This window comes from Gallus gallus, chromosome Z (assembly GCF_016699485.2).
Source record: "Gallus gallus isolate bGalGal1 chromosome Z, bGalGal1.mat.broiler.GRCg7b, whole genome shotgun sequence".
Taxonomy (NCBI): Eukaryota; Metazoa; Chordata; class Aves; order Galliformes; family Phasianidae; genus Gallus; species Gallus gallus.
Window position 1 is genome coordinate 43,846,484 of NC_052572.1, and position 21,774 is coordinate 43,868,257.

The following is a 21,774-nucleotide window of genomic DNA, read 5'->3' on the forward strand; positions in this document are numbered from 1 at the left end:
GCAGGGCTTGGCCCTTGCAGGCTGTGCACTCCAGGAGAGAAAGAGAGGGGAAAGGGTAGGGAGGCAGCAGATGGGTCTAAAAAAAAAAAAAAACCAAAAAAAACAACAGCAACGATCTGAGGAGAAAAGGTAATTTACTAAATCCAAGAAAATCAAACAACATGAGGGAGAAAAGAGTGTCCAACTACAAGGTCCTAAGCTAGTAGACTGCAGGGGAAGCACGTGCTTTTCTCCCTAGCGAGCTGAGTAAGTGAGAGGTAGAGAGCGGCAGGTGTCCTGTCAGGAGCTCCACCTTTTTTCTCTGCATGTGTAGTCAGTTGGGAATGCTGCTCCTCCCCTCCAAGAACCCAGAATGCTCAAAAAAGGCAGCCAGTGGAACCAGAACATTAACTCTTTAACTCCCACTGTTTTACATGATATTATGATGTGGAATACTGACAACAGAAGTAAATAAAACACAACATACAGGTACTTGTTGGTGCATCACCAGTCCTGTGTGTGGCCAAGGTTGTTCAGTATGTATTTTCCTATTTTTACTAGTGGTGCTTGTTTGTGGAACATACTGGCTTTTTGTGCCATCTCTGACCTTTTGTACAATACCAAATAAGGAAATGTTCTTCCACACAATGCTGTTACACAGATAGGAATGTGTATATCTTATTAAAGCAATGTTGAGGGCTAAATGGTCATATATAGTATAACATACAGTCTTCAGCTGAGTAATTTATTTTCGAAGGTTAAAAACTTCATTTAAGAAATTCATTAACAAATATCTAATTATTTTAGCTATTATTTTTAAAAAGTAATTAGTTTTAAAAACCATTTTTAAGGGAAAAACAGCGGTCTGAGAATTTTTCATAGAATCATAGAATGGCCTGGGTTGAAAAGGACCATAATGATTGTACAGTTTTAACTCCCCTGTCGTGGGCAGGATCACCAACTATTAGACCAGGCTGCCCAGAGCCACATCCAACCTGGCCTTGAATGCCTCCAGGGATGGGGCATCCTCAACCTCCTTGGGCAACCTGTTCCAGTGTGTCACCACCCTCTGTGTGAAAAACTTCCTTCTAATATCTAACTTAAACCTCCCCTTAGTGTAAAACCACTCCTCCTTGTCCTATCACTATCAACCCATGTAAACAGCTGTTCCCCCTCCTGTTTATACGCTCCCTTCAAGTACTGGAAGGCCACAATGAGGTCTCCCCAGAGCCTTCTCTTCTTCAAGCTAAACAATCCCAGTTCCCTCAACCTGTCGTCAGAGGAGAGGTACTCTAGCCCTCTGATCATCTTAGCGGCCCTCCTCTGGACCCATTCCAAGAGCTCCGCATCTTTCTTGGGCTGGGGGCCCCAGGCCTTGATGCAGATGGGGCCTTACAAGAGCTGAGTAGGGGGGGACAGCCAACTCCCTCTCCTTGCTGGCCACCCCTTTTTTAATGCAGCCCAGGATACTGTTGGCCTTCCAGGCTGCAAGCACACGCTGCTGACTCATGTCCAGCTTCTTGTCCAACAGGACCCTCAAGTCCTCCACAGAGCTACTCTCAAGAAGTTCTTCTATATAAATACCCGGGATTGCAACACCTTGCACTTGACCTTGTTGAACTCATTAGGTTTTCATGGGCCCACTTCTTCAGCCTGTCCAGGTCCCTCTGGATGGCTTCCCTTCCCTCCAGTGTATTGACTGCACCACTCAGCTTGGTGTTGTCTACAAACTTGCTGAGGATGCACTCAATTCCATTGCGTTATGTCATTGATGAAGATGCTGAAGAGCACTGGTCCCAAGACCAACCCTCAGGGGACACCATTTGTGACCGGCCTCCAGCCAGCCATAGAATGACTGATCACAACCCTTCAGCTGTGACCAGCCAACAAGTTCTTAATCCATCAAACAGTCCATCTTTCCAATTGATACCTCTCCAATTTAGAGAAAAGGATGTGGTGAGGGACCATTCCTCTGTCCACTGATGCTGTCACTCCCATCATAGAAGGCCACCAGATTGGTCAGGCAAGATCTGTCCTTAGTGAAGCCATCTGGCTGTCTCAGATCACCTCTTCATTTCATATGTGCCTTAACATGGTAAGAAGGAGGATCTGCTCCATGATCACCACCAGCGAAGACTGAGGCAAAGCACTCGTTCAGTACCTTAGCTTCTTCTATGTCTGAGGAAGCCAGTTCTCCGTTCTCATTTATTAGAGGCAGAACACTCTCCTTGGTCTGACTCCTCCTGCCTGTGTACCTGTAGAACCCCTTGTTATTTTTCACATCCCTTGCCAAGTTCAACTCGCCTTGTCTTTCCTGGATCCTGTCTCTCCACACGTGGACAGTGTCCATGTATTCCTCCCAGGCTACACAACTCTGCTTCCACTCCCTGTACATTTCTCTTTTCCCTCAGTTTAAGCTGCAGGTCCTTCTTCAGCCATGTTCGTCACCCACCTCCTCTGCTCAATTTCTGCTGCTGGGGGATGGAGAGCTTGCAGAAGGGTGTCCTTAAAGAGCTGCCAGCTCTGTTCTGTTTGTATGCCCCTAAGTATATTTTCCCAGGGGATCTCATCCAGCAGTTCCTTGAGCAGCCGGAAGTTTGCTCTCCTAAAGCACAGAGTCCTAGTTCTGCTTTTCGTCAGGCCTGTATTCCTCAGGATCACAAACTCCACCAGGGCATGGTCACTACAGCCCAGGCTGCCTCCAATCATAATCTCTCTAACACTCTCCTCTGCATTGGTGAGCACTAGGTCCAGTAAGGCTTCACTTCAGGCTGGTTTGTCTACTACCTGGATCAGGAAGTTATCCTCAACAGACTCTAGGAATCTCCTGTATTGTCTGCCACCCGCTGTGCTGCTATCCCAGCTGATGTGGTGAGCAGATATAACTGAGGAGATGTGGGTGAGGATGTAACTGCGGGTGAGTCACCATGGGGTTTGATAAACTCTGTGGTAGGCCTCGTAGCTATGAAACCTTGGGAGTCAGCAAATTAGAACAAGGAACAAACTGGTTAAAGAATAACAGGATGTTCTGTTTACACTGTTCTACTGATATGCACAGTTAATCTTGTCATGTTTAGGGAAGTTGAGAAACCTATTGTCTTATTGCTGTTGCTTGGTAGAATCTTAAGCCAAAGAACTGTTATTGGTAAATTATTGCTTGCTAGTGAAGGATCCATAAGAAGTACGTTGAGCACAATATAGAGATTCCTATACCATGATAATCCTGAGAGATCTTACTGGATTGTGCGGCGATAGTTGTCTAGTCAGCAGATTCCTCCTCAATCTCAGATAAGGGTGATTATTCACTAGAACAGGCTCCCGAGGGAGGTGGTTATGTCACCAAGCTCACCAGAGTTCAGGAAGCATCTGGACAATGCTCTCAGATATATGGTCTGATTTTTGTTGGTCCTGTGTCAAGCCAGGGATTGGACTTGATGATTCTTATAGACTCCTTCTAACTCAGGGTGTTCTGTGATTCTGCTGAGCTGTTTTAGCCAAAACCATCATCAGTCAGCAATTTAAAACATGAAACGTGTTAATGTTCTGATGATGCAGATCCTTTACTTCATGAGAAAAGTTTTCTTTCTTTTTTTATTTTAAGATTTATAGTTTTAGTAAAACACCCCCATAGTTTTAATAAAAAAAAATTGTTGAATTAAGTATAAATTAAACATAGCAACCTCATAAACAGAAGCAACTTTAGTTGCAGTCAGCTCCCAAATTCTTCAGTGTTTCTAATCAAACTTCTGGTTATCTTTTGAAATTATTATTATTTTCTCATTAAAAGCTCATACAAACGTGCTTAAAGTACAGTTCTAATTGTATGATCTCCTAAAAGTCTATATTGCAAATAAGATCTTTAGTGTAGTATTTACCCTGAAAGGCTTGTTTTTGTAACCCAAACCTTTTAGTTGTCATTTGAACTGGAAACACAGCTCTGAGGATTTAATTCACGCCTGAATGTTATAAACAGAAGATACAGTATTAATTCTGCCATTTGTTACTTTATATGTCCTCTTTATTTATCCATTTGAAAAAGCAAGAATAAGAATATCGTGGGGACTGATGGTTAGGAGTACTTTTAGTGCTTGTCTCTCTTGAGTGATACTGCTATGATTTATCATGAAAGATTTGAGCAAATACACCCCAAAGCTATGCTTTGACCATGTACATACTATTAAATATAGAAAGATTGGTTTGGTTAGACCTGTAGAGAAACTTGATTAAATATTTTTCTGTAGGTGTTTATTTAAGCATTAATAGTCAAAATTCTGAGCATGTTTATACACATGACTATTTACAGATGCTGGTAAAATGTGTTTGATTAGTTGCACATTAGTTCATTGCTCTGACAAGGTTCTTCTGGGCACTGCCCACAGCAAGGTTTTGTTTTAATTCCCGCTTTACCCTGCTGAATGTATTTGATGTAAGATGGGACATTCATTTAGCAAAGAAGTACATCGGTATACTGACATCACAGCATGATCATAATACAGCAGTTGCACTGTGATAGTGGCTGTCATGGTGTCTTCCTCCTGGCAGTTAGCCATCTCACTGCCTTTTGTTCTCAGCACTATAAAGCTCCCCCCTCTAACAGGCCCACAGTTAGCCAAAAGCTTCTTGACAATGTACTGCCAAGTGCTCCCTTACATGGCCCTACAGACTTGGGTCTGTCAAACCTGTCTGAGGTGGCAGATTTTATCAGGGCAGCTTGCAACTTCTGAGCTTTCCCAACCACTATTAACCATCTTCTCCGTGCTCTCTGCCACTACCCTTAACCGTAGCTGACAAGCAGTTGTCTGGCTCAGAAGACAGGACAAGGTCTGCCTATTACAGTGTTGGGGTTTATAGGAATATCCTTGTTTCTAATACTAAACTGTGAGCATCATCTATACTGAGGATAACCTGGTTTGCTCCTTTTCCCTATAGAGAAGCCATCCATTCTAGGGGTATATTTCCTGGTTTAGTTTTGAGATCAGTTTATTCTAGGGAGTGCATCATTATCCAAAGTGTGCACCTATTGCTTTCTCAATTTATATGATAAGAGTAATCACTTTAAAGTTATTTTCTTTTTTGAATAATCATGAAGAGGACTGGGAGAATCAGAATCAAGACAGACATCTCCTGAGCATTCATTAGCCTAAATATATATATATTAACAGCTGTGACTTTAATAGGGTCTATTTGAGTAGACAGTAGAAAAGAATCCATATAGACTGGGCATTCACTATGTTCTGATAATGTAGTTCTGATTCAGAAAACTTGTTTTGTTTTGTTTTGTTTTTTTCCTAGATATGTTCATCATGTTTTGTACATGATGTTATCTTTCGTGCAAGAATCAAATGCTAAAAAAAAAGTTATCTCCTAAGTTAACTACTGTTCATCAGCAGCATTCTAGCAACCATCATCAGCCTTCTTTTCTCCTTTTCTTTCTCTTATTATAAGATTTAAGTTTTCAAATTCATCCCAAATATCACTGGAATAAGTGCCATGCCCTTCTGTCCATGAAAAATCACACCAAAGATTTCTGTCCATCCTTCAGATGTATCTGCTAGCTTCTTCCAGGCTTTGTTTGCACTCAGGTGCACAGGCTGATTGTTCCTCACCTTTAAGCCCATATGCAGCCAGTGTTTTCACTACTTTTCCTAAATCATTGTGTGAAGTACCTTTCTTTAGACTTGTATTCATGACTGTAGTACTTCATCAGAATTCTCAGTACTGCTTAACACCTGCCCTGTGATGTCATGGACTTTCTCGTGCATTATGCTTACATACCAGCAAGAACGCAGCACTCTCTTACCAGGTTATTTTATATACTTCACAAAAGGAGGCTTTAACTCTTTAAACACCATATTTTAAGTCTTTAGACATTTCATTACTGTTTGATGTAGCAGAATATTACAGCAATTAAATCACAAGTATAAGTTATGTTTGGCAGAATTAATATAGTAATTGTAATGTGCAGCTGAATTACAATACAAATATGATTCTATTTAATTGTGTCTATAACATGCTCCTCATCATAATATTAAACATTCTTGTTTGCTCAGAAGGAATATGTGAGTTGAAGCCAGCTCAAGAGATCTCTTCTATTCATGCCTCTTTTTGTTTATTGCTAAGTTTTCTTATGTACTATAGGCTGAATCACATGTATACTTCCTCCATGTTGGTCTGATTAATTCAACAAGACATGCATTTGCATTTTTTTGTTAGCATAAGGACAGACAGTTACACAGTCAGTTGATTTACTTAGCTGTTGTAGCTAGCTGGTCATCTCAACTGTTGTGGCCATTTTTGTAGAACATAGACCAGGTCCCTGTTATGTGAAGTTCAGCTTTCTTTTTAGCTACTGTAGGCACATCACTCTTCAAGCTTCATGAGGATGTCATCCTTTCTTACTTCTATAGAGGCTTCACCCATTTCAGGAGTTCATTGATGATTCACCACATGATGTTTTTGGATCATGTACATTTTAGTGTTCATAAGGAAATTTTTATATATAAGGCTTTTTTATATAGATTTTTGTGACATTGTACCCAGGCTTTATTTTTCAGTAATTCCATCATCATTTATATTGTAGGTCATGCAGGAGTCTCTGCCAGCATGATGAAGAAAAGAACATCCCACAAGTAAGTTGTTAATATTTTTACAAAAATATAGCTGTCTGTAACTGGAAAGACTGTTTTAGAAATATATCTATATTGTTCCAATCACTTAGCTTCTGTAAAACTTAGGGAATAGCATTCAGTCTTTCTGTGTAGGGTCAGACTTCACTTATTCCTGGAGGGTGGTAGGAAAGAATAAGCCGCTAAAGGAGTTTTAAGCATCATTTTTGAATGTTATTCCAAAATTGTCTTGTGACTACAATTTAAAGTTTCTCTGGAATTCAGAGAGAAGCAGTTGCAAGCCAGAAACTGGTCACGTATTCAGGGACCTCTGTTAATCTGGCAAAATGTTCATCCATTGTTAACAAGCTGACAAAAATTGTAAAGCATACTTACTGGTAGACCAGTATGGAAATAGCCTTAGAAATATTTTATCTTCCATTCATTAGCACTGTAGTTTTGAAAAGGATTTTTCACTTTTTTGAAGTAAAGAACATCTGAAGTATGTCTGTTAGAAGGCTGCTATTTGTGTATGAAGGATATCTTCTTAGGCATTCTCATGACATGCATTATTTTCTGTACGTGATCTTTAATTAGCAGTGGAATGTTGCTGAGTAGCTGTGAGAAAATAGTTAATACTCTGGGCATTATTGATCTTAGTGTCAAATGGTGAGATGTATCTGACTGCATCTCTGATGGGAGAAATCTAGACTGCTTTAGCGTGAAACGTATTAAAAAGTTACTAGTTCCATTTTAAGTCTAAAGTCCTATTGTAGTGGTATATGACATGCATCAATCCAAAGCAGTTTGCCTAGCAAGTGTGTTTTCAGTGACTTAACGTATTTGAATGAGTAATAACTGTTTCCCAGAGACAACACTTGATGTAAAACTACTCTAATCCTTATCCATTCATTCTCATTATCCATTCTTATCTATCTTCATAGAAGGCAAAGACATAAGTTTATTTGTCTAGAGGCAGGTAGAGTTGGTTAAAACTTAATTTCTCTTGTTCTTTTTCAACCGCTCAGAGAAAGGAGTGTATGATGGGAAGACTATCAGAGGTGGGTTGCCTTTTGTACTTGAGGGTGGCTAGATTTGTCTTTACTGTTGTGTTGATATACAGTTTTTAAATAACTAAATAGGTTGTGCATTTGCTAGCATAAAGGCTATATGATACGATTCTGAGGAATTCAATTATCCAGTTGTGCATTTGCTAGCATAAAGGCTATATGATACGATTTTGAGGAATTCAATTATCCAGCTTAGTTTTACGTTAATTTAGCCTAGTTCAATTGTTTCTGGATCATTTAGTGAAGGTTTTATGTGCCAAACAAAGATACGCTGTTCACTGACTTATCTGAGAGTAAGAGAGATTAGCAGGGAATTGTTCACACGTGTACTTTACAGTAAGAAAGTGAGATATGGATGATTCTGTTAAAATGTGTGCTTATAATACTCTGAGCTGTTATAGTAGACAGTAAGTTAGTAATGTGTACCTTGTTGTTGATTTAGTTATCATGACTTTTGTATTCCTCATTTAATATAAAACAAGAGGAAAAAGCCTGTTGGTATGTTAAGGCCATAGGGGAGACATCATACATGCTACAGAATTTTTGGGGCAGAGTGAAGAGCCAAGAGTATGTAAGAGAGCATGATTTAAGGAAGTGATCATATCAGCAGTGCGGATTACTGTTCTGAACTCAGCACTAAGTGGTAGTCAACTGTTGAGCCTTTTCGAAAGGATTCAGACATGGTTATAGTTCAGTTGCATAAGGACAGATCTTCCAGATGATGCCAGTGGATAGTGACGATCGCTGTGAATGAGTCTGACCTCATTAGCATCAGATCAGTAGATCAGTCAGTAGTCTCTCAGATCTCATTCTTTTTCCACTCTCTGTACTTAAGAGTACAAGAAATGATGTATGTATCAATCCTTTCTTCTCCCCACATTTCTTGTAGTTTGCAATTTGAGGATCTCAAGGTGCAGGTTGTACCTACAGTTTAACCATCACTGAACCTAACCTTTTGAATTTCTGATCCCTCTTTAAACTAACTTGTAATCTTGGCTTCTGCAGCATAATAAGATTTTGCAATTGAATAGTGAGTTTGAGGGAGTATAGAAAGCACTTTGTGTAACATGCTTCATAGTCTGAATGTTGTGAAAAGTAGTTAATAATAATTGTCTCATTGCCATTCTGCTATTGGTGGTCATCTGTAATAACATCGTAATAAGTTTGGGGTCCTATTTTTAATAGCTTTTCTTCTTCATACTATGAAAGACTGAAATTGTTCAGACCATTGCTGCTATGCTGCACCTACAGAATTGCAGAATTTTCTTGCCAGTTCTTTTTTGTTGTTTTTTTTGGCGTTTTTTTTTTTTTTTTTTTTTTTTTTTTTTTTTTTTGCAAATCTTAGGGATATGGCTTTCTTTCATCCTTTACTGTTTCTTTCCTTAGTTCTAACTCATGATGTTTCTCTGAGAGCTGGAAAAAATTATTTTTTTTCAAAAATTAATTAAATGGACAACTAGATAGACTATTGAAAATTGCCATCCTCCTTTTTATAAATACCTATTTGTCCTGTAAGCACAGTCCTGAAGTAACGGTTCCCAGCTGCTCATCGTAAGTAGTTCTGCAATACGCTGTTTTTCCTGATAGCACATGCAAAATGAAAGTTTGTATGAGGACCATCTAAACATAATTTGAAGAAGCAGGAAGATTTCTTTCTGCCTGTATAGTCTCTCACAAACCTGGTTTCAATAATGAAACCTTTTCACATAACTAGGTTTTCTTTACCAGCTTAATGCCTTCAAGATATGGAAGAAGGTCTGAAAAATGCTGAGGATGTATCTGAAGTGTTGAGACGTATTTTTAGGAATTGCTGGTTTTTGGTTTGTCTGACTCCATGTTTGTAAGTATATAGAAAAACTGTTATCTCAATCTGAGAATCTGAGTGGAATTTTTGAAGAGAATTCTAATAGAGGTAAACATTTTGGGTCTTCTGGATATTGCATCTCAGAAGGTTGTATATGTTTTTATTATTTGGTATATAATAGAAACAGCATACTGTTAAGGTATTACTTGGGTTCATTACTTTTTGTCTGGGATGAAAATAAATTGGTAGCTGTTACATAAAAAAACTATACATTCTTTCTTATCACATGTTCATACGTAAAGAAAATACAAATTTTCTTTGGAAATTTACTAATTTAAAGATCTCATTTTTTACATTAAAAAGACAAATGAGAGCGAATGGCTGTTCAGTAGTAGAACAGCCTTCAAAAACAACTTGATCTGTAAGTATACCTGGCTGGTGTTTGACTTGTAACTACATTTGTAATGTTTTTTTGCTCTCTCCAAGGCATTTTAAAAGGTAGTTATTAGTTTGAACTCACTTATGCAGTATTTTTCCATCGTACTATCTAGAATGACTGTGAAGCTTTTCACTTAGTTGTTTCACTTTAAACATTTCAGGGAGATTATGCCTTACAGATGGAAAGCAAAAATTGATACTGAACAGTATCTTCAATCTTTTCAACAATTGGATAATTAGCAGTATATACGAACAGAAAAAAAATGATGTTATTGTAACTATTTCAGTTTTTTTTTTTAAACTTTAGTTTGTTTTATTCTGCCTTACGTGGAACTAAGATTCATTAGAACTAAGTTGTCAGCGGTTTGTGGGCTGGTTCAATCTGGTTCCGTGATTAGTGGGGCGGAGGGATCCGCAGATTTGCACCTCTGGAAAAGGGAAACAGGGGACCCCAAAATAATTAAAAACAGCAGCAACGATCTGAGGAGAAACAAGTTAATTTACTAAATACAGTATTGGAATGCATGATAACACACTATAATACAATATAATTAGTATTGAAGCAAATAAATCAAATATAATGAAAGAGTGTATGAAAAAAAAACTGAAGGCCTTACACTAATGGTGTGTGGTTGTGACAAGCAGTAGCAAGAGGGCCTGACGATTGAAAAGAGGGATGTCAAGTGACCTACCAAGGCCTTATATGTGTTCCCCCTGAGCAGGAATGGTAGCAGAACAGTGAACAGTCTTCTGGGGATTGTAGTTCTTCTTTTCCAGACAGGTGACTGGAACTGGACCATTAACTCTTTAACTCCCAGTGCACTACACGATGTAATGATGTGGAATAACCAAATATCATAATACCATGACATAAGTAAATGTAAAACTCACAGAATGGCCTGGGCTGGAAGAGACCTCAACGATCATGAATCTCCAGCTCCCCTGCCAGGCAGGGCCACCAACCTCCCCATTTACTAGATTGTCTCATCTCACTTGGTCATAATAAAATATTACTAAGACTATTATAATTTAGAAAAAAGAAACACTTGAGCAAGAGTTTGAAAATGCATTCTAGTTTCAGCATAAAATTAAAATCAACTGTGAGAAAGAGCCTTGGAAAGTTTATAATAATTTATGCTCTGAGAAGTTAGGACTACAAACACTGTAGGCTTCTTTTGCTGAAAAAGTCAAATCACAAAAGGGGAATTTTGGTAAATTCTACTATTGAAGTTCCTGCTAAGATCTTTTTCTGAATCAAGCTGATGAAATAATAAGCTGATGAAATAATCATTTTTGATAGAATTTTGATTACATCTTCAGCATTATGCATTCTAGTTTCATATAGTGAGTGCCTTATTCTGTAGGATTGAGATTTCACTGTTGTCTGCTTTGTATCTCTATCATACGTACACTGCTTTGCAAGCTCTCGTCATTCTTTGAGGCATTTCTGTTCAATTACTGCTGTCTTTAAGGAAGAATTTTTGTTTTATTTGCAACCTATTTTCATTCTTTAGATGTTGCTTTTAAGAATGTTACTGCATATTTTACTGCCATATAAATGAAGTATGCAACAGGTAGTAACTAATCAAAACAATTATTTTAGTATTAGAAGACAGTCACCAGTATTTTGATGTGTCACCCCCCTAAATAATCATTTTAAGAATTAAAATGTGTATTGTAACATGCTAAAAGAGACATAGTACTAATTTCCTATCCCCCATATACTGTCACAATGTTTATATGTTTCTTCCATTTGTATTCAAATGGTCAGCTGGTGATTTTAATAACTGCATAGAATAAAACTTGCATGAAGCGTTCAGTGCTTTCAAACTGTCAAATAGCTTACATTCTTGCAGATCAGAACAACTGATATTCATCAGAAGGAATTTTCATGCAACTTCCATGAAAACAAGAAAGGCAGAAAAATGTATGTAATCAGTTTAGAGCACTAAGAAGTATACCTTCTATTGCCATTACCATTACATATCATTTTAACTGTTGCAATAAAAAGAAATGCTAGAGGAATGTTATTGTTAGCATACCTTTAAAAATACATCGACTCCAAAATAAGTGAAGAAGGAAGCTAAATATCCTTCAGCTGAAAACACAGGTTATAGGAGAAAAAAATGCCTTAGAAGAATTTTAGTTACCTGCTAGTAATATTTCCACATATTTCTTCATCCCGGTGTAAGGGATTTATGTTTACTATTCACAAGAGAGAGAAATGAGATAGTAAAGTTATATGAGGTAACTGTGCGATGAGATGGGATCAGGTGAGTTTTACAATTGATAGTGTAGCAATTTTGTTCTTAAGCAAACTAGTTTTACGAAACTCTCATTAAAATGTTGTTGGGAGTTATCCACTACTTTGAAGTATGTTTTTGTTGGTTGGCTTTTTTTGTGTGCTTTTTTTTTTCCCCAGCATAGTATAATAAGCTTTATACTTTTCTTTCGTTAAGATACACCAAGCTATAGACAAAGTATACACTTCTTATCCAAAGTAGAATTTTGAGTATGTGCTTGTTTAATATTATGTTTGTATCTGTGTACAGAAAGCACAGAAACAATGTGGGACCAAGCAAACCTATTTCTCAGCCACGAAGAAACATTGTAGGCTGCAGAATACAGCATGGATGGAAAGAAGGGAGTGGACCTGTAACACAGTGGAAGGGCACAGTTCTTGACCAAGTTCCTGTAAATCCCTCTCTTTATCTTATAAAGTATGATGGATTTGATTGTGTATATGGACTAGAACTGCACAAAGATGAAAGAGTTTCTGCGCTTGAAGTCCTTCCAGACAGAGTTGGTAAGTGTTTGGTGTTTTTTTCCTAAATAGACACATATAACCTGACACTTATTTTTGAATGTTCTCTCTTAGTGATTCTTAACATCCCCAAGATGACATCTGAACACTTAGATTTTATTAATTAATTAGGTAATCTTAAATGCAAGGTAATTTTAAATGTTCTGTTTAAATTTTCTGATTTCACAAAGATCTGACAATACCAGAGAATCCAGTAGTACTTTTTTTTCTTTTTGTCTTTAAATAGCATATAGTACATTGTGTGGGTTTTGTTTAGAGTCTTACCTTAACAATATTATGAAAAGTTAACTTTGACTTTTCCATTAAAATTTAAACTCTAGGTGATCTTGGTTATGTTGTGTGCAGTGTGTCTGGCAGTGATATTTTTCCTTCTGTACACTCCCTAAGTATTTCTAATAACAGCAGGAAACATTTTCAAAGACTTCACCTTCCTCGAACTGCTCCGTGTTTGACTTCTCTTCCTTTTCTTGCTTGCCTGACCTACTCACTGCCCAATATCTAGCTAAAATACAAAGAGTTTTCATTGCTGTAGCCTATGTTGGTATTCCATTACTGTGCATTACGATTATTTGATCTTGAGCAGTACAGTGAATTACTGTTTTAACAACGCTACTAAAATTCTGCACTTCTTCACTAAGTAAACTCTCTGGAATGGGCAGTATTTGCTTTGTATATGAGTTGACTAACTTCAAATAAAATTTGTTTATGAATCATGAAAAAAAAAAAAACTGGTTTTCACAGCGGCATTTATCTGTGCTTTTGAATCAACTTATGGAATGCTGTCATTGCAGCTTCATCTCGAATTAGTGATGCCCACCTGGCAGACACAATGATTGGCAAAGCTGTGGAACATATGTTTGAGACAGAAGATGGCTCAAAAGATGAATGGAGGGGGATGGTCTTGGCTCGAGCTCCTATTATGAACACATGGTTTTATATTACCTATGAGAAGGATCCTGTCTTGTACATGTACCAACTCTTAGACGATTATAAAGAGGGTGACCTTCGCATTATGCCTGATTCAAGTAAGTAGGCCCATTACTTTTTTTTTTTCTTCTGGAAAGTGTCACCTTTTTATATAAATATTTGCCTGTGCTTTATTTATGGATATCGGAGTTTGTTTTCGTGTACGAACGCAGTTCTGTTAATCTGAGAAGTTGTGGGGGTGATTTGTTTGTTTGTCTGCTTAAAAACTTCTCACTCACTCTAGATACAGTTCTGGAGGTATTTGTAGATTGGGCTAGAGCTGATTGTGGATGCAGTTCCACATTTGATTCCAGAGGGTTTGGCTTGCATTTGGCAACTACATAGTTGAGATCCTCTGCTTAAAGACTAAGGTAAAGCAAATTTGTGGATGAACAGTTGGCTGATGTGTTGGGATCAAAGAGTTGTAGTAAATGGGGTTACATCAGACTGTTGGGATTCCCAAGGCTCCATTTTAGGGCCAGTTCTATTCAGTGTTTTTATAAGTAATCTAGACACAGTACTGAAAAGCACACTAACTAAGTTTGCAGGTAATGTTAAAACAAGAAAAATTAACTGTTGAGAAATGTAATTTTTTATCAGCAGAGGAGTATGCCATAAGTAGAGCAAAGCTGTTTTCCATAATTATTCTTAACTTTGCTGAAAATACGTACTTGCTACTATGGAAGAAGTTCTGTCTGGACGAACCATAAGCTTTCCACTATTGTTCTTAGATGGAAAGAGGTATCATAGCTCACAGAGATTGCTTTTGATTTGTATTTCTGAAGCAGTTCTTAAAAGAATAACATTTGGGGGTTAACTAATGTAGTCAAATTAATTTAGCTGTGGTAGGTGTCTTCAAAGTGGAAAACCTTTGAGTAGTTTATTGGGGAAAAGAAGCACTTAAACTATTGAAAATCCATTTTCTTTCACATGTTGCAAAATGAAGAAAAAAATGGTAGTTAGTGGAGTGTTTTTTCCCTTGTTTCTTGAAGTGAAAGTTTTTGTGGCTTTTCCTAGTAAAGTGAAGAATTTTCACAGAATAAATATGTTCAAGAGTAATGGATAGAGCAGAATTTGCCATAGTGTTAAAACTAAAACTTACAGGGAAGTTTCTTTTTATTTTATGAAGTTTAGGTTGTTACTTGTCTTTGTGTATGTGAGGACACAAAAATGTCAGTAACTTCGTTTAAGCTTTGTTTTGCAAGGGTAAAATACATTACTGATTTAGATACTAAAACCGTGTAAATACTGCACAATTTTTTCTAAATTAAAATGTGTTAAGCATACATTTTGTCAACAAATACTTCACCTAAAACTGATTTTGAGAGAGTGATAATTATTTGTGGTGATACATTTAATGAGGAACATTTACAGAGAAACTTCGTAAAAGAAGCAGAGAAAGAGTGTGTTTTTTTAGGTGAGGTTAGCTTCCAGTTTTCCAGTACACTCCTATTACTGCTTATCATATTTGTTCTGTGATTTAGTCTTTTTGCATCCACATTTGGCATAGACTTTGTCCAAAAATGTAAGGGTACTTCTGGGTAGATTTTGCTAGCCAAGCAAACAATATGGTTATACTTTAGTAATGATATCTATTCCAATGTCAAATCAAAAGCTTTTTCTAACAAAGAGGTTACTCTTAATAGACATCTTAGAGGTGTGCTTGTTGCATATATTCAAACATCGCATAATGTGTGTGTAGGGGGTAGATGGGGCTGCTGATGAGATCCAGTCCTGTTCCTGCTGGTAGCTTAAATTCAGTAATCTAAAAACATTTTTGATAACGTGTATGCAAACCTTTTTGATTAAAGATTAAACAATCAGAAGTGCTGTTTCTGACTTTGTAAAATTGAATTGTTGTATCATTGGCAGGCAAAAAAAATATGCAACTGTAATTTTCAGAAGTACACTGGTTATTAAGTGTTTTTCTGAACAAAACTAACAGCATACTATGTATTTAAAAGTTCTGATAATTTCTTACTGATTCTGCAGATAAGTCTGATGTTGTTTTCCATACTGAAATTCCATCTATGCCTACCAAAGTACACTGGTTTTGTGTTACAGATGATTCACCTCCTGCAGAACGGGAACCAGGTGAAGTTGTGGACAGCCTGGTAGGCAAACAGGTGGAATATGCCAAAGAAGATGGCTCAAAACGGACTGGCATGGTCATTCATCAAGTTGAAGCCAAACCATCTGTCTATTTCATCAAGTTTGATGATGATTTCCATATTTATGTCTACGATTTGGTGAAGACATCCTAGACATCATTGTGAACTCTGCCAAATTTGTGGAACTATTAAATGTAAAGTTTGTAGACACAAAGACTTGACTGCTTTCCAGTTTAATGAAAGCTTAAATGTCCCTGCGAACCCACAATCTCTGCCAGCAAAACTGTTTTGTTCTGAATAATAGGAAAAAAATTATGTGAACATGACACATTTTGTGTAAGATAACTCCTTTTCTTGGAGGAAGTCAGTATATCTGGGCAGGAGGGAGTTAAGAGCAAAAAACAGCTGCAAATTCAGGCTGTATAAAGTTGATCTAGTATTGTAATCCTTAATCTAAATTTTCATAGATTTTAACTTTCTTCAACTTTGCACTCACCTCATGCAAGTGTAGTTTGATATTTTGATATGCCTTCTTTTGTAACATTAAATTTAATTTCTTGGCTACTGGCAGTCCTTGTTTTCAGGGTTGGGACAAAATTGATGTTACTGAAAGGTCTGAATGATTTGTGCAGCATTAAGGAGTGCCTAACCCAAGTAACACCAGTCTGCTGTGTTTCTACACTTTATTTTAAATATAGCTTCTTAAGAATTTGCAGTACATGGAAATACTTGTGCATTTTTAGTAGTCACATGGCTGTAGAATATCAAGTGTTTGACTTGTGCACCTTTCAGTGAAAAGTCTTTAAACTATAAAAATATATTTAATCTGTATAACCAGTTAACTAGAAAATGCAAGGTTAATAGCCCGTATTTACAAGCTGTAGGAACCAGTAAAATACACTCAACAAGGCTGCCTCCAGTCCTAAATGTTGTACTTCTTTATTTGTTCATTACACTCTCTTAGCAAAACACAAGTGCTTGGTGCCATGAGTTTAACAGTATATATATGCTACTTCAGAAAACTTTAGACTACGCATTGGCAATCAGTAGTCTCTCATCTAATACCAAAATCTAGCAACCTGAATGTGTGGATTAGATGCCTAACAATAGTTGTATTTTACATGATAAATACAGTCTCAAGGGGGGTAGAGGGTACAGGAGTCATTTTTTGTTGTACAATTACAAGATGTAATTGTAGAGAAGGAGAGGCATTTGTTGCCTTCTGCTCAGTCTGTTGCATTCTGCTGTTGTTTGCTTGATTTTTTTTGTTTGTTTGTTTGTTTTCTGCTTTGATTTCTTTTGTTTCTAACCATTTTGATTCAAAAAGGCACCTTCCCAACTTAATATTTTTCTGGCTTTTCCACATAAAGAGTGTCCAGACAAATCTACAGTTTAAATCTGTTGTTGCCATTTGTGGTGTAGATTGTGCTTACTTTGAGATATGCTGTTACTTGAATTTCATTCTGTGAACACTACAGTTCTGCATGCCAGTGGTGTGCTGTCTCATGGAAGCTACAGGCAGTCTCGGTTCAGCCATCTGCATTAGATTGTGGAAGTACCTACCAGCCCACAACATCAAAATCCTTTCACAGTTTTAATCTTGCAGGATAGTTGCAAATGAAGATTAGTGTTGTTGGTGGGGCGTTTCTGATTTTTTGTTTGTTTGTTTGTTTGTGGGTGTTTTGTTTTGTTTTTCTTCTTGTAAGTGTGGCAGCTTTTGAAAGCGTAAGAATGGCAACAACGATCAGCACAGCAACAAAATTGTCATGTTACACTAAGGCGGAGCTCTGCGAGTTTCAAAGAACTGCTTCATGGAAGTGCAGTTTTGTGAAGACAGTGCTGTTGATGGAACATGTACTCTGAAATCCACCCTTAAGCCATTAGTGGAAGGATGCAGGAGAGATGCTGTTAATCAGAGATCAGAGGTCTGTGTGATCTCAAATTTGGGTGTACTGAAGACTCAGTGGTTTAAGCCCCTTTCTGTCCATTTTTTTGCCTGATATCATATTTTAGCCTTAAGGCTTGTGCCTCATTATGCTGTTGAATGGTAATAAATACTCACCATATAAATATGATACCTTAATTCTTAGTCCATTGCTATTATATTGCATTATGTCTGGTTATTTCATCATGGGCAACCAAAGGCAGGCTATTGTCTTATAGTGAATAGCTTCTCAGTGCAGTCCTTAAGCACTAAGTACCTGAGTAAATGTTCCTTGTGTTTTGAACAAAGTGAGCAGATTTGCAACACAGTGTTTTGATCCTGCAGATCTGTTATATGTGTTTTCTATTGACTCTTAAGAGTCCTGCATGTAAATCTCAAAGCTGAGCCTGGCTCCATGAGCCCAAGTTGATATTCTGGCACAAGAATGAGTGAGTGTATTGATGACACACAAGACACACAAATAACTTAGTACACTGATTTTGGGGCTATAAATCTGAGGAATACGAGGTTTGTTTTGAAAGATCTGAGGTTTAGATCTACCAGAACACTTTTAGCATTAGGCTTGCATTTGTGGGTTGTCTGCAAGCCACTTTAATACACCACATATTCTGCCAATTAGAGTATAATCTATAAACTGTACATTTTATGGTTGTTTTTAGATGTCCCCGTTGACTATTGTATGGGTATTTCTTTTCATCTTCTTTCCTTTTTCTTACTTTCCTTTTTTTCAGTAGCTTAAACCACCTTTTTGAGGCTTGAGACTAATTCCACTCCCTGCCCATCTTTGGGCTTTGTTTTAGGCTCATGTTTCAGATCTGCATGCAGTGCTTGCGTTACTCTGGTAACTAAATGTTGGTTCCTTGTTCTAGGGGTTCAACATTACTTTCCAAAATTACATAGGGCCTGTGATGGCACAGGCCATGGATCTTTGTATAAAAGTTATTGGCCTTTCACATTTACCTGCTGTAGTACTGTTGTATACTGTGTGTGTGCGTGTGTGATGTCAGGCTGCCATGTAAAACTTTTTAAAAGGAAAAAAAGTTAAATGCAGACCATCATTTTTTGCATGCTTAGAGGGTTAGAACGTTCAATGTAACAAACTAAAGTTGCATGTTAAAAATGTTTAGGTTTTGGTTTTGTTCTGTTTTTATTTTGTGTTCAGTTTTTTGTGAATTTGCTTATTGTGCTGTTTTAATGGTTGTTAGTAGGATTAAATGCACCGGTGAGACAAGCATAGTGCCAACAGAAGGTAATTTTTCCAGTTGTATGTGTCATACAGCATTTAAAGGGACCGTGTATTCTGTTAACAAATAAATAAAGTCACACTTAATCAGTAAAACACTGCATTTTTCTTTTGAGTGCCAAACCCCAAACTAAGTTGGAATGAAGTATGGGAAAAAGCCTTTTTATTGAAACAGGTAGATAATTTAATTTAAAAAAAAATTAAGAATGAAGTTTTTGTCTTCAGATAAAATTAATTAGTTGCTTATGGAAAAAGAATGACAGCAAAAACAGTTTCTGGTTCCTTGAAAATGCTGTGTTTTTTGTATTTTACATCATTAGTGCAATTTGGATGGTTCTTGGTATGTGTATAGTTCAAAGGTCTTCGTGTTCACATTTTAAAATTAGGTAATGACTTCATCTTTAGAGCTTGGTTTCATTATTTTTATTTTATTTTGAACAATGTAGACAGTTCCCTGTTCTCTGCATTTAGAAGTATAAACACTTTAAATCTGTTACTTAATTCTGTAAGTAATTTTTATAATTATGATGTAACTCTATCCTTAAAACATTTAAAATAAACCCTTTATGTGCAAATTATGACTGTAAACTCTGTTATCATGAACAAAATGTAGTGATGTGTTTTCAGATTGTGAAGAAACAGTTTTACAGTTTTCTCTCAATACTGAGCAATGTATGCTGATATAATACCTTATGAAATAGGATTACTTGCAAAGCTAAACCTTTATTTGACAAAGGTGAAGCATAGTGTTTAGATCGTATTCCACCAAACACAGAAAAATTCCCCTCTGGGGGATTACACAATGCTTTTGTGAAGAGGCATTTATTTCCAGAGCACACAAAGAAGTATTTCAGTGTTGGGAAAATGAAGAAGCATTTGGTAATTGTTAGGTGATACTTTTGTCTGCTTTGACTTACTTTGTTTAATTTTTGTTGTTGTTGTTGTTGGTTTTGTTTTTTAATTACTAAGAAGAAGATCCAAAACAGAGGTGACAAGTAGTAAATAACATCATGATGCTGCAAATTTTCTTAAGCTATAGGAGCTTTTCACACCACTATATGAAGACTTCATTCTTTTATGTTAGTAAAGATGAATTACCAAGGCAGACCATCCATGTTGTATCTTTACTTTATTCTTCCTTCAGAGTGGAAAGTATTGTACTGATACCCTGAAATACATGTTTTGTCACTAAATTTAGAAAGCTCATTAAGCGTAGGCTGAAGATCGGTATGTAGCATACTACTGTGCAGTTGGAATGAATACCCAAGCCTCTTCTATTCATTTAGTTCTCTCCTTTTTATTATATCTTGTTGCATGAAAGACTGCTTCCTCTGTATATTGTATACCTCTGCCAATTAGGAGGATCTGAGACTGCTTAGCAGAAGCATCACATTCATGGACAAAACATTAATCTGCACGAGCTGCCTATATTAAATTGCGGTGAAAAAATATAAATATTTTGATCATTGCCTGAACTCATTCTGTATTGCAGCTGTTGAACCAACCTCAGTTTTGTAGTATCTGTTTCGTTTTCATTAAGGAAAATTTAAACAAAGCCTTATTTAAACAAAGACATTTAAATTCTCCATTACTGTAGTAATGAAAATCCCCTTTAAATTTTGCATGATCAGAAGGCTACTTACCAGTATTGGAAATATCCAAATAATTTTGTCAGGACGGTATCTCTGATAAAAGCAGATTGTAGTTGCAATTGCAGTGGTGGGCGTTCTGCAAGCAGGAGTGCCCCTATGGACACAATAGTACAGCTTTTGCACCTTGCCTCCCCCATGTGCCTGCCCCCTCCCCTGCTTTCCCATTGGCTGGGTACTCCATGTTCACAATCATACCAAAGGTTTACTGTTGTTGACTATGTTCTGACGCTTGTTGATTCATGTGCTATCTTGTGCTAGTCAGTCATCATCCTGCTGTTTCCAAGATGTCTCAGTACTTTCCTTATCATGTTGATAACGGTGATCCTCTCCAAGGCTTCTTCCACTCTGTCCAGAGGACGCTTCCTTTGTTAAACAAAGAGCACCGAGCCTTGGGGCATGCCAGGTCTTCCTAATGCCTCTTCAGGTGCTTCCTTGGGCATGTCATGACTTGTTCTCTGGTTTGATCTATCTCATGCAGGATATTCTTGCAATGTGTATGACAAAATATTACATATATATTCATGCTGACTAGACATAAATTGTTGCTAGCTGTACAAGCATATTGCTAATCATTTAACTTCTGCTCCTTAAATTTTCTGTTGCTTGGGTCTGTCTGTCCAGTACCAAATATTACTAGGGCTCAGAGGTATTTCAGAAGGCTGGACAGACAGGAGCTGCAGTCTTTGTGCCTATAACCTACTTCATCTACCTAACTTCTATGATTATAAATTACTTCTCCTATAAATTAAGCATGCATTCCTGGGGAAGGTTAATCTAGACGATAAGCGATGAAAATCACCAGAGTGCCCTGAAAAGAAACTGGCAGTGGAGACCATGAAATAAAAATCCTTATCTTGTTCTAATGCAGAAACAACATTTGATTCCTATACAAGCAATTTTAATGTGAGTGCCTTGAAAACTGTAATGACAACAGATTTAGAATCTCAGAATCATTAAGGTTGCAAAAGACCTCTAAGATCATCTAGTCTAACTATCCACCTACCACCAATGTTGCTCACTAAACAGCGTCCCATAGTGCCACACCTACACATTTCTTGCACACCTTGAGGAGCAATAACTTCAACCACCACCCTAGGTAGCTCATTCTGGTCCATGACCACTCTTCTAGTGAAGTAG

General features: G+C 37.2%; 1 protein-coding gene across 22 annotated transcripts in view; it reads left to right on the plus strand.

Annotated features, from left to right (window-relative positions):
* The window catches only part of SPIN1 (spindlin 1), a 75,194-nt gene extending 55,634 nt beyond the window's left edge, over nucleotides 1-19,560 (plus strand). For 17 of the 22 annotated variants that reach the window (XM_015280238.4, XM_040655347.2, XM_046905196.1 and 14 more), the window contains 4 exon segments: nucleotides 6,560-6,608; nucleotides 12,449-12,702; nucleotides 13,512-13,745; nucleotides 15,751-19,560. In XM_015280238.4, coding sequence (XP_015135724.1) covers nucleotides 6,560-6,608; nucleotides 12,449-12,702; nucleotides 13,512-13,745; nucleotides 15,751-15,950 — 737 coding nt within the window. In that variant the 3' untranslated portion in view covers nucleotides 15,951-19,560. 22 annotated transcript variants of the gene reach the window in all.
* The last annotated feature ends 2,214 nt before the right edge of the window (nucleotides 19,561-21,774 follow it).